General features: G+C 38.7%; 1 protein-coding gene across 1 annotated transcript in view; it reads left to right on the top strand.

Moving 5' to 3' along the window:
* STAB2 (stabilin 2) overlaps positions 1 to 19,112 on the top strand; it is an 880,852-nt gene that overhangs the window by 16,397 nt on the left and 845,343 nt on the right. The window contains exon 3 of the mRNA XM_086919174.1: positions 15,422 to 15,537. Coding sequence (XP_086775300.1) covers positions 15,422 to 15,537 — 116 coding nt within the window. The remainder of the gene's footprint in view (positions 1 to 15,421; positions 15,538 to 19,112) is intronic.

Below are 19,112 nucleotides of genomic sequence, written 5' to 3'. Positions count from 1 at the left end.
TCCTCCCCTTTAAAATAAAAACTGCAGACTATTCTTGGATAAATATAAAGGCGAGGTTCCATTCTGGCCCTGATGCTCATTTCAATGAAAATAAATGTTAAAGGGAGGCGCTTACAAATATAAACATAGCATTTGCCCTAGTTGAACCTCTACTTCTGTAAAGGACAAATCATCCTAACTTGTTGTGCTTGGACAAGGCAAAGCAATTGTATTTTCTCTACTATTCCACGTTGAAAAACTATCTGAAATTCTTTATGGAGGTGAAAGCAAATTTGATTCATTGGAGCGCAAGTTCTTCTGTAGTTACTGTTCAAGACAAGTGGGTTCTTCCTTGTCATCTCCTGATCTGAAAGCAGAGTCCAAGGGTCTCCCTTGTAATTACTGCTGAGTATGCAGATGGGCAAACTCACCTACAAACTCCACCCGTTTGTCCCTGCCCTTCCACGTTAGGAGTATGCAACCGTGTTCCTGACATTTTCCAGGCTGATGGACAGCTTATCTAACCAAAGTGACTTTAGCTTGTTATCCAAAGGTTATGAAGCCACATTCTTGATACAGAGGAATAGGAGGACATCTTCACCAAACAAAGAAGCACTTACTTCATATAATTAAGAGGAGGTACCTTTTTTTGGTGGAGAGTCAATTCTTTGTCTGTAGTCCCGTCATCTCCTCTGTACAAGGATTCATTTTCTCACACATTTCTGCATGGAGATGCAAGAGGAACAACCAAATTGCCAAAATTACATGTACACAAGGTCACTGGAGACGTAACCCAGGAGTCCTTTACGCAACTGTAGTGCAGAGTATGAATTAGATTAAACCAAAGGTTAAAGTAATGTTATAGTTACGTGTAATAAAAAAACAGTTATTGTTTAAAAAAAAAGACATTCACTAAAAAAAAGAAGGTTAAAGTGAGGTTATAGTTAGGTAAATATGTCAATAACAACATTAATATTTTGAACTTAAGAAAACACAGAAAATCACCACTTATAGTTAGCAGAGCTAACTATTACTGTGCCCCGCCATGCAAAGCTTATGACCTCACGAAATACATCACTCATGACATGTTCTATGATGACATCTCAAATGTTATAAGATAGACTCAGACAGGTTGATTTTTTTTTTATTTGAGCCTTATTTAAAAAAAAAAAATATTTAGCACTGCAATGTTTGAATTTATAAAATATACATCTAATTAAAATTATTGGTGACCTTTTCACAAAAACAATAGGTCTGCTTCATATATATTTTTGTGCTGACCCCTTCATAAGCCAGTAGGCCCCCTTTTAATATTTAGTAGGAACTCAGTAATTATCATAACATTATTGAACAAATTCATTCCTTGTATAACAGCAAATTCAAAAAACGTCTTCCAGTCGGGATGTCTTCAAATTTTCAAATGCCCATTATTCTCTTTATTTTTCCAAATTCATTGAAAATTTCACATCCAGTCAATTGATTGGCAGCCAACAAAGATTAGGACTTTCTGAAGGCACATATATAAATATTAATTCTTCCAATTCTTTCACGTTCACAGTAAATATCTGTAACCAGTCATGTCCAATATATGTATTTATATATGAGATAAATACCCAAATTTCAACTTGTGTGGCCAGAGAGGCATAACAAAACTTGAGGGGACCCCCCTGAAAAGTACATGGAGGGACCCCCCTCAAGCCTCACTCAGGACCTCTCAGGCCAGGGAACTTTTCTGAGGGGGCTCCCCTAGAGCTCAGGTGCCCTTGTTATGCCACTGTGTGGCCCAATTACTAGATGTAATGGTTGGTTGGGTGAGACACCACACACGTTGAAATTTGGATTAGAACACTGAGCTACAATTTAGTGTTGAGAGGTATTCAGAAGGAGGATATAGACATACCAACACACTAATTCATTCAGGCGAAATTAAAATTATAAAAATTATTTGGAAAGCCAAGCAGTCTTTCTTTCTTGAAGGCATTTTATTTAGGTCTTTAAAAAAGTACTTTTCAAAAAGCTGAATTTGATCTTCAAAAACAAAAATATCAAAGTATAAACAAGTAATCCAAAAGTAATCCAAACAATCAAATGTAGTTTAAAAGTAATCAAAGGCAAATATTCTAAGAAAATCACATTGTTTCAAAATTCAGAGACATAGTTCACTTCTTGACCAGGAATCTTATTTAACATTTATCATTTCATAGTTCTATTGCCATTTCATGTGGGCTCTTCAAGAATTTCTTTTTTAATTCTTTCAAATTAATGTCTTTTTCTTTTGGCACAACTTTTGTCAGATATGCCTATTCAAGAGCTGTGCATTTCTTGTTTGTTACTCTTACTCTTGTTGATCTTGTTGATGCAAAATCTATAGTTGACTACTCAAACTATAATTAATTAATGCTTTGTTCATTGTCATTGTCAGCACTCTTTTACTGTTTCAGCTGATATTTCATTGTTTTATCTGATATTTCATCAATTTTCTTCAATTCTCTTTGCACCACTCTGCTTCTTTCACTCAAATCCCCAGGTAAATCAGCTTGAATCAAGCTTCCATGTTGCGTTTTATTTGCTTGTTTTGCTTGAGTTCACTGGGTTCTTGGTTTGCACAATTTGCAAGTGGTGCATTTTGATTTGCTCTTTGGGTTTTCAGTGTTTGATTTTCCTTTTTTTAAAAAACCTTTTTTTTCTTACCCCATCTGGATCCCCCCCAATGTAACTGAGGTTGGCTTTGAGAGTCAACAGTTTGTGTCACTGTTTATTCATCTGCAGAACACACTCCGTTTGTGTGAAATGTATGAATTCAGTATAGTACAGTACAGTATAGTTTGTCAATAGTATCACCTATGTGGCTCACTCCAGTGTGGTTCCACGTAACAGATTCTTACATGCTTCTTAACAAGACCTCAATATCCTGGTTCGAGATCATGACAAATATCAGTAATTGCAAAAGGTGTAGTAAAGTGTACCTGGTAAGAGATAGAGTGGACTGTGTCAGACAACTAGACCTTTGCAGTCATTTAAGACCAAATCATCTGTCAGATTTGCAAGAGCAGCTGATGGAATTCCAGGCATTCTCATCGCTCTTCCTATAATCACTTCAATGGCACTCAACCCTGTTTTCCTTCCTACGGTATATTGCATGCTGAACACCACCAAAAGAAGCACATCTTACCATTTTAGAGGAGTCGAGGTGTGCAGTCAATTTTACGCCCATCAAATCTTGCAAGCCCGTAATTCATCTAGCAAACCTTTCCAGATAGTGAAATCCCTGTCCTCTGTGCAGCGAGTTGCCCCTGACATGGCGTCTTTGGTGGAGAAATGTGATCAAATCGCTCAATTTTTCTCCAGCAAAATTTCTAAGAGATATGAGTCTTTCCCCTTTGAAGCCAGAGAGATCACTAAACCCACTGTATGGTTAGAACCATCCCACTCTACAACTGGCCTCACCTGGATTAACACCTTGACAATACCAGAACCACGTGTGCTGGCCTTTAAGATAAAATCAGGCTCCCAATTCAATCCAGCCCCTCAAGTGATGCTGGAGCAAGGAATGGAGGCCATCCCTCCCTGTTTATATGATCTAATTAATCAGTTGTTCAACTTAGTTCAACTTCCTCGGAAATGGAAGAATGCAATTGTGATACCCTGTTGAAAAAATCCAACCTTGATCCAGACAAACCAGAAAACTTCAGTCCTGTCTCTCTGCTTCTGTTTTTTTTGCTTCCATTTTATTCGAAGGTGGCGGAAACACATACAAACAACAGTTGCTGAACTATATTATGACCAAGAACCTGTTACATGAAACCCAATCAGGGTTCCGCCCCAAGTTTAGCATGTAATCAAATGTAATGTAAATGTAGAGGTACTTGTATAGCGCACAACTACCCAGAGGCATCTCGGCGCTTGTACGAATACCGCTGAGGAACCCTTCCTGGCCTTTCCCTGTGAAGTGCCCACTCCTGGGCACCCCCAAGGTGAAGCCAGGCATCCTAGCGTTGCTGGGGCCGTTGTGGAGATTAAGCAAGCTATTGCCCAGAGTTGCAGAGTGAGACCCATGATTAGAATAGGCACAGAGGCGAGAATTAACAGGTCCGAGGAAATTGAGCCCAAGACCCGCCGAGGCGGTAATTGAACCCTGGTCCCAGGCCAGACTTTTGCATCAGGGTCTGCCGCTCTAACTATTGAGTCACACTTCTCCTCAACACTTTTGCTATTATCTGAATCTCGAAGACTCATAGTGCCTGAAGGCAAAACTGCAAAACTGATCATGCTGGATCTGAGTGTGGCATTCAATATCGTGTCCTACAACATTTTAGTTAAAGAGCTGTGGTTATACGGGAACAAAAGCATTGCTCTAAAATGGCTGCTTCGCTTCCTTCAGAACTGCATCTATCAGGTGGTTCAACAGATATGCATTCCACTGCAGTCAAATTAGCCTGGCTAATGAGCAGGGAAACCCTGAAACCGGTCATAGGATGCTTGTTTCTTGTCCAGGGAGGGCCTGGCCTGGCAGTTCGGGCTGGGCTGTTCCCTTGGGAAACCGGGTCAAGACTGATTTACATATGGCTAGGTTTGAAGTGGAATGCCATAGGGAGCAAAACAACAATGGACTTAGGTCCAGATCTCTGCACTGGGGTGAATGTTTGACATTGACCAACGTTCTGTCCATCATTTGTTATTTTTGCATTTCCAGTTTTGTGTGCCGAACATTTGACATCTGCCAGTTTCATAACAAATCAAGAATGTATGACCCATTACAAATTGGAGTTGCAGCAAAATCATGAAACCCCTGTGACCACAACTGGGCAAATTCATGCATCACTCCAAAACAATACTGACAACCAGTAGAGATTGTAACACTCAATTCATGAGTGTCACAGCAAGTTCTATTAATGGCAATCAATTCAGCTACTTGTGCTGAGTTACATAATGAAAGCATGATGCCTGCACAATGTATGTAATGCGCAAGGAGTAGAAGCTGCTGCTAAACTTTAATGGGCAAATGTAAAAAATGAGCCATCCTAAAATAAAAAAATATCAGCTGTCTCTAGTGGCACATCTTGAATATATTGTCTTGGTTTAGATCACTATTCTATTACATCAATGCAGGCATGATCAAACTAATTTATTACTTCATTGGATCACTTGCTCATACTTAATCTGCTACTGGTTAAGTGCTGTGTCCTTAATCGAGTTAACAGGGTCTCCTCTGAACGAGGCACTATAACTATTAGTGTGTAGCCCATGACCATTGTTTCACTTTGTACATTTGCTATACTTTTTTCTGCTATATTTTTCATTCTTACTTCCAGGCAGCACTGCAGTAACTGGGTCTAGTGGGGGCAAAAAATATGCAGTTGGTCTCTTTGTATTGACATGCTGTTGTCTGACTACAGAAAGTGAGCACCCTTCTTTTTCATGACAGAATAAATGAAAATCTTTCTCATAGTCAGGCATTCCTTAAGCTGGTGCTGTACACAAATAATGCTTCAGCTCCAGGAAGCCAGCATATCATTGACATCCTTGTGCATCAGATTTGTTGTAGAGGCTTCACAACCAATAAAAAGTTTGGAATCAACTGGCAACAGTCTCCAAACATCCCAAGAAACATTTTCATCTCTCTGTTTGTTGTTGGTGGGTTCATTCTCAAATTCGCAGAGATGCACTCTCTGAGCATCTTCCTCATTCTCTTCTAAATTTAATGTCCCAGTTAAATAATTTCTTTCTGACAATATTGCATAATTGCCCATTTTCAGCCATTTGATTCAATAATTCTATTATGTTCAGCTTAGAGCCCTCTTTTGTTTTTGCTGCAACTAACAAATCATCAATGTATTGCGCTACCACTGAGTCACAAGGCAATTTTAAAGAGTCTAGATCTTCACTGAGTATTTAGGGGAAAATGAAGGACTTTCTATATACTCTTGTGGGTTCCTAGCTCAAACCAGGGCTCTATTTTGAAATTCAAAAGTAAAACAATATTGACTACCCTCATGAAGAGGAATGAGGAAAAATGCTCAGCCCAAATCCATAACTGTGAACTTTTCTGCATCTACTGGAACTGGAAACAAAATTATTGCTGTATTCAGTACAACAGGACAATATGGAACTAGTTTCTTTCTTAAACCTTGGACTATCTTCTATTTCCCATTATCTCCTTTAAAATGCTTGAAGCAGTGTCTTTTCAATCATTTCTTCAGCTTCACAAGTAAGGTCACATTGGTGAATGTGTGGAAGAACTACATTTGGTTTATTGTATTTCGCACTGGTTTTGCACTTTTAATCAGCCCAGTTTCTTTTCCTGTAAAATATCAAACTACTCTTTTCAATGTATATCTTAAATCTGGAGTTAAGGCAACATTTTGTTTTTGGTGATTTCATTTTGAAATCAACATCAGGATCTTTTGTGTGAAATCAAACATCACCAGTTGTGCAATACATTTCACAAATCAACTTACTTAACATATCTCTACCTCTTAGATTTACTATACTTGTTTCATTCATTAAAGGTTAATGCTTATTTATAGCTGAACCTCTTTGAACAGGAACATTTGTTGACAACGTTTTAGTCACCTTTTTATTTGAAATACCTACTACTTGGACTTCTTTTCCAGAGAAGGGTAGGTTTTGAACTTTCACTTGTCTAAGTGCTCAACGGGTAGCACATGTACCAACCAAAAATGATACAAGATGGACATTCACTTTTCCTTCTATAAAGAAGCCATTCTAGTCTACATCTAGGACTCCACCAAGTACACCATCCTCCTTGCCCCATGGGTACCATTGTTTTGTCCTGATTAGTACATAAGGAACACCGGTGCAGCTTGAAATTGTGGCAAGTGTTATTAATTACTGATTGTTTCATTTGGGATTCCGCTACTTTTTGCTGAAATGTACAATTCTGTGGAAATCCCACATTGGATTCTTCTGCATTTCAGAATCTAAAACAGGAGCTGAAGACTTGTATTCTGCATGTTTTTCACAGGTGCCGGTAGGACTGAGACCACCGATTGTGTCATCCCATTCTGTGACTTGGGATTCATATTCTAATGCATGGTATTCATTTGAGGCACTATTTCTGTTTCATTTGCAAAATGTTTACATCAAATTTACAATTTCTTTGCCACTGGCCTTCTTTGCTGTAGTTGTGACATGCTCCAGATGTCATCTCACCATTATTAGCATTGTTATTAAAACCTTTACCTCTACACCAGAAACCATTTCCTCCACCACCTGGAGAATCCTGAAATTGTCCACTTAGAACTTGAAAAACTCCTTAACCAAGCACCAACCTCTCTCTATTTGACTTCTTTGTCTTTCAACTGAAAATTATCACTATAGTATTAAGCATATACAAGAAGTAAACCCAACTCGAAGACGAAACAAATCCTGACGCTCCTTTCTTTGATGGAGAATCCAGTCCACTGTTTGTGTAACTAGGACCAAGTAGTTCTATCACTGACCACTTAACCATAGTTTTACACTCATCCCATACATTCTTTGGAAAAAGGATTGAAAATAAAGCATCCAAATCTTCCAAAGCACCTTTGAAGCAGTCACAAACCTATCTACCTCAGTGTACCCTTTCAGGTTCCTCTCAGAGTTTTGGAAAATCCTTTGTAAAAGTCCAAAGAACCTGTCTGCTCCAGGGGGCAGGCAAAAAAGCTCCTTCCAGCAATTCAGTCAATGGGAACTATCTTTCAACAACTTGACATTCAGAACCACTCATGATTTTCTTCATTTACATTTTTTTAGATTTTCAATCCTGTCATCTTTGTGGTTTTTCACACTCTACCATTCTCTAATTTCTCTAAAATGTGCTCTTAATAGAACAATAATTTCTTTTTTGTTATTCAGATTCTGTCATTCTCATTTCATAAGATTCTCAAATTCTCTTTTTAGCTAGACTCAAGCTCATTTCTCCAGCCAGTCTTCCAAGTTTTTCATATGCACGACAATCTTGCTTCCCTGTTCCCAAATTAAAAAAATACCAATTAATCAAAAGACAATTTTTGAATTTTACAGTGATATACATTTAAGCATTATTTTTTCGCAGTTCTTATCTCACATCTTGACTCAAAACACTATGATTTATCTTTCCTTTCACCTGTTTCACTCAACTCAGATTCTTGTATCTGAACTAGATCCTCATTATAAGAAGGTGGTTTTGTCAAAATCAATAAATCGTCAATAAATTCAACTTCTTCCTCAGAATCAATGTATTTTTTCATTCATCATTATTTTAATTCTTATTCCCTTTTGATTTGGTTTTATTTAGGTCAATAGCAATTACGGGAAATGCACCCACATTTTCTCAAACTTCCTATCAACACACCTTTTTTGGCAAACTCAGTCTTGCATCCATCCAATGATGAACAGCCTTGCCAGTGCCAACTTCCAACAATGCTTTCTCATTAGCTACATAATCTAATTCAATCAGTTTTTCAAATAGTGTCAGTCTTGGTTGTGATTTCATTTCAAACAACATATGCCTTCAATAATGAAATGTCTTCATTTCAAGCTTACCATTTTCAAGAGATTGCAGCTTTTTATCATTTGCAGTCGTTTTGTAGCAATTGTTAGCCTTAGAAAAGCATGCGTGCCATGATTCAAAAGCATTTCATGTGCAGCACTTCCTCACAGAGGTGGAATGTGCCTTTCTGAAGGTTAATTCTTAGATTTTGTCAAACTTACACAGTTTGTTGATTTAAACGTCACAATATACATACACAATCAATTGCTATATATTTTATGGACGCATTTCAACCACAGTAATTTACTAAAACGAAAAACAATAAGCCTATGTCTGTGTACCAGGATAAGGGATGGAAGTCAAACTCACTGCAATAGGGAGGTAGTGTTTCAAGGTGCTATACCATCACACACACTTAGCTGAGCTTTAGCAAGCAATACCCTAACCTGTAATCAGTATAGCTTACCCTAATGTGCAATAGAAGGGGGTTCCCCAAGGGAATAACTGATATAGGCAGGCAAAAGAGGGGGTTAGTACAATATAAATAGAAAAGGCAAACAAACCCTGCTATAGTAGGTCAAGACGGTCCCCTAGGGGATCCACACAATTACAAGTGGGGTGGCATCAGCTATGCATCAGAGCCAATAACAGCAAGAATATGAGGGTCAGTCCATTATTTATTTATATGCATTTTTTATTATTATTTTTGTAGGATCAGACATTTTCTCAAAGTTGATACAATCAATATATAATATAAATAGAGATTCTAATAAAAAAGTGGTGAGAGGCAGTAGTTCCAAGTGAAAACTGCATACACCCGTGTTCCAAAACACTCCCTTACACACAAGGAAGATATTATAAAAAACATCCACACATTTATCCAGGGGATCAGTCAAATTCGCATTCATTCATGAACTCATTCAAACATGTACAACAGGGCCTGTAACGATACGATGGAATTATGGTTGCATGGACAAAAGTGCCACTTGTGGAGGGAGATTAGATAGAAAAACGTTGTCCTCATGGACTAAAATGCTGCCATCCAAAACCATAATTCCATCGTATCGTTGCAGGCCCTGTTGTACATGTTTGAATGAGTTCATGAATGAATGTGAATTTGACTGATCCCCTGGATAAATGTGTGGATGTTTTTTATAATATCTTCCTTGTGTGTAGGGGAGTGTTTCGGAACACGGATGTATGCAGTTTTCAACTTGAACTACTGCCTCTCACCACTTTTTAAATAGAATCTCTATTTATATTATATATTGATTGTATCAACTTTGAAAAAATGTCTGATCCTACAAAAATAATAATAAAAAATGCATATAAATAAATAATGGATTGACCCCCATATTCTTGCTGTTATTGGCTCTGATGCATAGCTGATGTCACCCCACTTGTAATTGTGTGGATCCCCTAGGGGACCGTCTTGACCTACTATGGCAGGGTTTGTTTGCCTTTTCTATTTATATAGCTTACCCTAATGCACAGAATAAACACCACATCACTAATTAGTACTTATTCACAGCTAGACTATTGAGTATCTCATAACTTCAAATAATTTTTAAACCCAAGTGCTACCTTTAAATCTTTCATAAACACGTTTATCTAGCCGTAGTTGTTTAGAATCTTTACAGAAAATATATAATGTCAAGACAAATAAAACATTAACAATATTTATTAATACACTATTATCCACCGACCATAATATACCACATAGGAAAGCACAACACAGATGCAATCACCAATTCACAATACACTGCTCAAGACCCTATTAATACTCACCAAATCAAACTTCTGCCCAACATCAACATGTACACTGGCAATACACCAAAGATTTCCATGATTCTCATACGATTTGGAGAAACAAACTTTTTCACTTTTTAGCCTAATTAAATAATGGTAATTAGCTTAATTTACTTACGCATTCCCTGTACAGGCCTCGGAAAACTGTTGTCGATTTAATACGAAATTAAGATTAGAAAAGAATAGGGCTGTCTGAGGCTCTAAAAGACTTAATCCAATGCTATTAGTAAACCTTGTACAAGTCAAAATTCTTAAGTTAATAATCTAGTGAGTTTATTCAAAAATAGTATCACAGAAAGCAAAAAAGATTAAATAATAAATTCAAAGAAATAGCATAATTATACATATCTAAAACATTTGCAAAATAGATTGACATGGATTCTGTATCCAAAGAAAGGCCAAAAGATGCCAGGCTCTTCTCCAAAATAACGTTATTAATGTTTTGTGACAGAAGGTACGTGGATTTTCAAATCATGACAATAAAAAATGTTCATTCATGACCGCTAATCAATCTATTAGTTGGTATACAACACCCCTAGTAATACCTACTCCCTAAAGCTTGTTATTGGTTATAGCTGTACACATTTAATTAAGGAGACATATTCATACGTTAATTAACTTTAAACTTGTAACAGAAAGAGCACCCTTCCCTCCGGAGAGAAGAACAAATTGTTATACATTTCTATTAGGGCAGACAAGGGCTGAGGCTGTATTTTTCCTGATTTTCTATAATAGAGAAAGACACAGGTACCTTTACTGTGTGTACTCCTAAAACAAACACGTCCTTCCCTGCAACAATTAATGAATGATTGCAAATGAGGCCTGGTTATGCTAACTGAAACATGCCTAAAGTAACCATTATTTTCTAGCAAATTAAAACTCTTTTACACACGCCAAGACCATACATGTTAATACCTTAAATAAAAGTAGCCCTTGCAGCCATGCTCTAAGATGCACACAACACTGATCTTTTAGAAGCTAAGAGATGACAAATATGCAAGCTGCTAAAATAGCTCATTCGACTAAATTCTCATTGCTGTGGTCTGAATGCAATCTGCAAGTTTTAGATTCAAGTCCTGGCGGGACACTAAACATTTAATCTTCCTGTGGCGAATTGAATGATTATCAGCTCGGTTGGAAAAGGATAATTGTAAATATAAAGGATTAATTAAAATATTTTGCATGAAAACTCTTATAAGTTACAAATTATTACCACAAATGAGGGCTATGAAATAGTCACATTCAGAAATGGGAACCGAACATACGTCATAACAGCTACTTGAAGCTCCTAGGGGAAATATATTAATATAATTAACCCTGGGCATAGTTCTCATAGTAGCGCTACGTGTAGCTATATGAAGTGCACTTCGCACTACGCGAGCTACGCGTAGCTACGCAAACTGAGTAGTGCACTGTGCAAAATGCTGTTCGCACTGATTGCACAGTGCCAGATGCTTGTCCGCACTGTGCAATCAGTGCAAACCGGATGTATGCGTTACGACGCATACTTTAACAACGCATACCATAACAACGCAATTTTTACAACGCAGGATCCTTTACAACGAATGCCTTTACAACGCATGACATTACATTGCAGATGCTATTACAACGCAAGCCATTACAACGTAAGTATAGGTAAATATATAATTTCTAATAAAAATATAATTAATAAATATGTAATTTTTTTTATGTATTTGTAAATATATATATATATTTTTTTTAAATAGTGTAGGTGTTTAAAAATAATATTCTAACTCCAGGGGGGAGTAATAGTAGGGTAAGTGCAGGATAATGTAGGGGTAAAAATTACTATTCTAACTCCAGGGGGGTGTAAAAGTAGGGTAAGTGCAGGATAGTGTAGGGGTAAAAATTACTATTCTAACTCAGGGGGGTGTAAAAGTAGGGTAAGTGCTGGATAGTGTAGGGGTAAAAATTACTATTCTAACTCCAGGAGGGTGTAAAAGTAGGGTAAGTGCTGGATAGTGTAGGGGTAAAAATTACTATTCTTACTCCAGGGAGGTGTAATAGTAGGGTAAGTTCTGGATAGTGTAGGGGTAAAAATTACTATTCTAACTCCAGGGGGGTGTAATGGTAGGGTAAATGTTGGATAGTGTAGGGGTAAAAATTACTATTCTAACTCCAGGGGGGGTGTAAAAGTAGGGTAATTGCTGGATAGTGTAGGGGTAAAAATTACTTATATTTTTTTATTTTAAGAACTTTTTAAATAAAAAATAAAATTACTTAAATTAATGTATTTAATTTATTTAAAGTAATTTTTTTAAATATTTTTTTATATATTTATTAAATTATCAATATTTATTAAATTAAATATTTTTTTCTAAATTAAATAAATGTTTAAATTTAATGATATACTTACCTATACTTACGTTGGAATGGCATGCGTTGTAATAGCATCTGCGATGTAATGTCATGCGTTGTAAAGGCATTCGTTGTAAAGGATCCTGCATTGTAGTGGTTGCGTTGTAAAAAGTAGTCGGTTGTAATGGTTGTACACCGTGCAAACCGCATCTTGCAGATTGCAAGCGGTCGTTTTCTGGCGCTTGAGTAGATTTCTGCTTGAGCGGCAGCTTTCTCAACGCGGACTGGTAGTTGCTCATTGCGAGCGGTCGCGAGCATACACGACCACTCCCAATGAGAAACCTGACCTCCCCGTGTTGAGAATCTGGCCGGGAGATTTATTTTCCACGCTCGCGATCGGCAACTTGATGTTGCTGATTGCGAACGAGGAAAAAGTCTTGCCGGGATGTCATTTTGCTCACTCGCGGTCGCCAACTTGATATTGAGGACCGCGAGCAAGCAAGAAATGACTGCTACACATGTTTGCACTGTGCTGCGTGCAATTCGCGTAGTGCGAAGTAGCGCAAACTGCACAAACTACGCAAGCATAGCGTAGTACTCCGCCCAGGGTTAGATATAATGATAAAAACTCTTCGGTTTGGAGCTAGGAATCACAACAAGCCGCAGGGAGAGTTAATGCAGCATGCTCCACCAGCAGAAAATATACTTAAGAGGGGGTCCGAAAACATGGCTATTCATATGAGAACAAGCACAAGAAATGAATTGACAGAAAAGAAAGAAGGAATTCTATGTACAAGGAACAACCCGTGCTAAGACAATATGCGTAGTATTCAAGTGACAGCAATATTTCCTTTTTACATGAAACAGATGGGCCTGGGGAAGGAGCATCAGTATGTGCTATGGATGGCCAGATATTTGTAGACTATGTGCCGTTCTTCTACCAAGTCAGATACTTGCTTTCTCTTGTGAAATACTAAACTTTATTCAAACATTTGCCACCTCTTGGAGTTCTAAAGTAGAGTCAGCTATCTGCTACCTCTTGTGACATTCTAAAGTTGAGTCACACGCACATTATTAGGAGTAAAAATATATTTATTTAAACCACGTGGTTTGTTAAATTGTACTGTGCACACATTTGTTTAAATAATCTTAGAAATGTATATCAGATCCCTCTACCATATTCAAAAGCAAACAAAACCACAGCACAAATTCCATCAAAATAATTGCATGGTAAAATACAAGTTGTATAGCATCCATCTTATCCCACAACCACATACTATTTAAAAACGTGTTTTTAAAAAACAATTTCTAAAAGACAAAAAGTATTAACAGTTCCTTAATACATGTACTTGAGAAGCACACAAGCCTAAACCACAGTTGCAGATCCTGTTAGCATCTTGAATATTTAACTTTCTCCCTGTAAGTGCAAAAGCCAGGTTCTGCCGGGGTTTGGTATATTGGACCGGTAGGGAAATGAAATAGCATTTTCCAGTTGCCTCTAAGGAGGAAGGTAGAGTTCTTAGAACTCAGGTGATCCAAATCTCTCCTTAACGCCAATGCTCATCTTTCCTTTAATTCTCTTTTTAATATTCATAGAGGAGCATCGCATTTGAAATCCTGACTATTAAAATATTGTGGAACTACTTCCAAGCATTCCCTTATTTGTCCTGCCGATTTTTGCACATAGCATTGACACTTTTATTTTTCAGGTTAGTATCTGTTTTTGTCAAAAACAGATTCAGAGATGATGCAATACAGTTCCAAGAATTCCACTTAGTTACCATTCTTACCTCTTGAAGCTTAGTATTGGGGAGTCCCAAAAGTGTTGTAAGATATTTACGCTCCAAATTCCCCCAATCTTTCCTTGATTCTAGACTTAGCACCTCTGCTCCATATAGCAGTAATAGGGGAACCATTGCTTTGTAGGCTGAAAGGATGGGTTAGGTTGAAGAGCCCCCACATTCTGAGTCGGATATTTGACCCCTCATGAGCTACTCTCCAATTTAGTTGGATATTTTCCTCTTCTTGTGGAGTCCTAATGTTGAGGCAGACATTTGCCACCTCTTTAGCATTCCTACGGGTAAATTGTAGTATTTTACTGATTAGTCCGATATTTGCTGCCTCTACTGACTAATATTTGGCGCCTCTTGTGCTGCTCTACTGTTGAGTCTTATATGTGCTGCCTCTTGTGCTGTTCTACTGTTGAGTCTGATATTTGCTGCCTCTTGTGCTGTTCTACTGTTAAGTCTCATATTTGCCGCCTCTTGTGCTGTTTTTCAATTAAGTCTGATATTTGCCGCCTCTTGTGCTGTTTTTCTATTAAGTCTGATATTTGAAGCCTCTTGTGCTGTTTTTCAATTAAGCCTGTTATTTGACGCCTCTTGTGCTGTTTTTCTATTAAGTCTGATATTTGACGCCTCTTGTTCTGTTTTTCAATTAAGTCTCATACTTGCTACCTCTTATGCTGTTTTTCAATTAAGTCTGATATTTGGCGCCTCTTGTGCTGTTTTTGTTTTAAGTCTGATATTTGAAGCCTCTTGTGCTGTTTTTCAATTAAGTCTGATATTTGACGCCTCTTGTGCTATTTTTCAATTAAGTCTGATATTTGACGCCTCTTGTGCTGTTTTTTTATTAAGTCTGATATCTGCCACCCCATTTGTGCTGAGTCTGATATTAGCTGACTCTAGTGCCATTGTACAGTTTTTCTATTAGGTGTGATATCTGCCACCCCATTTTTGCTGTACTGTTAAGTCTGATGTGTGCTGGACCAAATCAATACTAGCTCACAAAACCCTTAATGGCTACCATCCTAACTGTTTTACCTCAATATTTTATTGCAAGGTACACCTTTGATCTGAGGACATACTCAGTACATCTACCTGGATGTCAGCATATCTGTTGGAAAGAGTTTCTAATGCCTCACTGTTGTCCGGGCTATTGGGGAGCAGACTGCCTGGGTAAGTTCACCATTGTAGCAAATTAGTTTAACATGATACATTTTGTTTATGTCTCTGTTGTATTCACTATTATTTAAAATGTATTAGTATTTATTTAGAATTTACTTAGCACAGAGGCACTTGAGAAATGATACGTGCCAGTTACTTTCTTGTCATACGCGTCTGCCTAAATAAAACTACTTCACATTCAGCTCTGGTAGTACTCCTGCAGCATCAGTACCTTCTCACTACAGACAGCTTCAGTTTTCTGGGAGACCCCATGTCATGACTACTTTAAAAAGTACATTAAGAAGAAGTATAGAGAAAGGGCTTTAGGTCAGATTCCTACACCCCTTGGTTTTCCTGTTTTGCCATTGCTTTTATAGACTGTCTGTCCAGTCCATCCTCAAGGCATTTTGTAAAAGGTTAGATTTCCCCTGTACTCTTCAGCATAGGTGTCAGGCTTTAAGAGGTAGATATGAACACCTCTTCGTTGCTAAGAACTAACAGGCAAAACTTTGGTTGGCCAAGCAGCCCATCCTCTGCTGTACACGGGCAGCTTCTGCCAAAATAAAGTGGTATTGCAGTCACAAACAATTCTAAAAAAGTAATTACCTGTTGCTCCCGGCCGCCTTGGTGCTCCTCTCTTCATGGAAGATGTTCAACGGCCAGCACAGTCTCCCAAACACCCCACCCAATTCAGATGCAGCTCTCGTGCTATGAGAGCAGCAACAGGATTGGTCTGAACGGCCTGAATAGGAGCTCCTTAAGGGAATTAGAGCCTGTGCCGTTTCTCCACCCGGCTGCGCAATACAGCTGGGTTGGAGAAATCTAAGTGCATGTGTCCGTTTGGCCGTCCTAAGATGGGCGACCAAACTGACGTGCACACTTACAGTGCTGCTGTTTGTCCATACAGGATAGCCTTGCCCTTTCCCACTCTAGACTCAGCAGCATAGCCAGTCAGTGAAAAATAAAACTATACAAAAAGTATTTTTTCATTTAATTTTTGGTCTACAGTGGGGCAACACTCCTTTGCCATTACCGCCTCTGGAGCTGCCTCTGTTCTTTTATCTTACAGCCATCCTGCATTAAAGAAGGGGCTTGTAAGCTGTCCATGACTTGTGGAGAGGGAACACATGGGCCATAGCCATAAATGCCTCGCATTTGAGATATGCCCGCTGGTATGCAAGTTCACATGTCCCAAGCACACTTCAAACACTTTTGGGGTGTTACTCTGGTGAAGTGTGGCATGCCCCTGCCATCTCTACTGGAACTGGATCATGCTGGCAATACCTTTAGAGTGCACGGGTAGAGTGTATTTCCCTGTTTCCTCCAAAGGGTGAGGAATTACTGCCCAGCATTTCCTCTAGTGCTGGTATGGGCATCACCTTGTGCTGGCGTCACGTGCAACAGTGCATCTCTAAAGCAAGAATTCCCCTTATGAAGGTGTAGTGTTGCTTCAGTGAAGGCATAGCCTGGAATACTTTTTTGCAAAAACAGTTGTATCTTTGCATTGAGCCTGATGTCTCATGTTCATACTGCATTACTCTCTTGATCCGTACCCATCCTGTCAGCTACTTGCAAACTAAGGGTCTGATTATGAGTTTTGCAGTGTGGGAGCAGGCCGCCATGCCACTGCCCCGCACCAACACTGCCTAACCTCACCACCTGCTGCCCGCCAGATTACAAGTTACCTTGTGGTCTGGCGGACAGTTCTTTGGTGTTCCTACAGTGGTGCCTATTAGAAAGGCACCATAATTGGAGTGTCAAAAGCCCATTCCTTCACGGAATGGACTGTACAGTCCATGCTGTGCAGGAAAGGGGGTGTATGCAGACAGGGGGGTACACGGTGTATCCCCCTGCATGCATCCCATGTAGCACCCCCTTTATTTCCTCACCGCCACACTTTTAATAGCAGCCTCACTGCCATAAATATTGTGGCAGTGAGGAAATTCCAAAAATGCTTGGCGATGCTGCAGGGGCACCACCAAGCATATTGAAGCCTCTGACCATCAGGGCACCACCAGAGATCGTGGATCCCTGGCAGTTGCAGCGTTCCTATGGCGCTCCAACCGCCATATTTGTAATACCTGACCTCCATTGCGCTTCCACCACAGGTTTGGAACTCCAATGGACTGCCAAAATCGTAATTTGGCCCTAAATCTTTGTAGATTTTAGTATGACTTCACAGCTGTCATTTAATACCTTTGCTGTTTCCACAATGTATTTGATATCACAAGGGTTCGGGTATTGAGAACCTATTGCCAACCATAACTGACTTGGATGTGTTATGTTGCCAAGAAACGTAGGCTACGCCCATCCATTTAGATTGATTTCAATCAGCTGCTGGTGGAACTGCCACTTTGATATCTCACAAGGAGCTAAGACTGTTGTATATAGAGGATCAAATTGGACTTCACCCCTTTTTACTCTGGATCTAGAGCTGGGAATCCCTGCAGGCGGGAGCCATAAGAACCTGCATTCACGACTGCCTGTCGCTTGATAGGGCAGATACGATTCCTTTGCTCCTGTATTTGAGGAAAACTTTAAAGATCCTAGGTCTTATAGATCTATACAGTGACCCAATTAAGATCATGCTGCACCATAAAAAGGAGTCTTGCAGTGGTACCTAGATTTCTGTTTTGAATAAGAGATTGGAGATGGCCGAGTAAAGGAGTATATAGGGAGATATGCACAGGTGTCAACAACCAGGAATTTAGAACCCTATTTAGTATGGTTTCAGAATCCTTCTGGCCAATTTTTTCTCACTCATTTTTAGTTTAGGCACATTGCACATTCACAGTTGGTCTTTCCACTGCATGATCATTGGCAGCACAACTTACCTCCTGGCCACCTTGAGAACACCACTAAGCAAAGCACAACTCACCTTATCCTGTTTTGCACTTTGTATTCAGCACCCGGTCCATTTTCTTGGTCCCTGTTTTGCATAGCACCAATTTGAGACAGTACAAAGAGGGGCTTGATTTTTAGTAGCACCTTGGTTAAAAAAGATCTGCACGGCTTTTTTAAACTTTGTAAGAATGGCTTCTAATATTAGGAAACATTATGAATTATTATGCTTATGATGTTTGCTTTACATATTGTTTGAGATGACTTTCTGGGCTTTTTGCAATATTTTTACATGGATGTATTTTCAATATGTATTCATTTTTATGTGTGTTTCTTTTATGGCTTCTCCCCAATTAGGGAAGATTGATTGATTTCAATAATTTTGTACCCCAGCATTGTCCTCTACATCAGGCCGACTGAAGTGGGGGTGGGGTGGGGGGGGTCTTACAGTACTGATTTCACTTAAATGTTAAATATCAAAATTGAAGTACTATTGTGCACTCCTTGTTTAAAAAGTTTATATTAGCCTTTGGCAGGTTCTTTTGATATTTTGCTAAATAATTTAAATTAAAACATTTGAACCACACAACCCGTTAATACAATAGAAAATTTGGATTATTTTATCACATATATTGTTCAAAGTAGCTGTGATCAAGCAGCCATATTCTGGATGGGCGATTTCAACATCTCTAGATGTGCCGCTAAGGGAAGACCGCATATGCGGTTATGCAGTGTCATGTACCGGC

Source organism: Lissotriton vulgaris, chromosome 1_1, assembly GCF_964263255.1.
Source record: "Lissotriton vulgaris chromosome 1_1, aLisVul1.2, whole genome shotgun sequence".
NCBI classification, from domain to species: domain Eukaryota; kingdom Metazoa; phylum Chordata; class Amphibia; order Caudata; family Salamandridae; genus Lissotriton; species Lissotriton vulgaris.
Note: the sequence above shows the minus strand (reverse complement) of the source record. Positions and strands in the feature narration are given on the sequence as shown.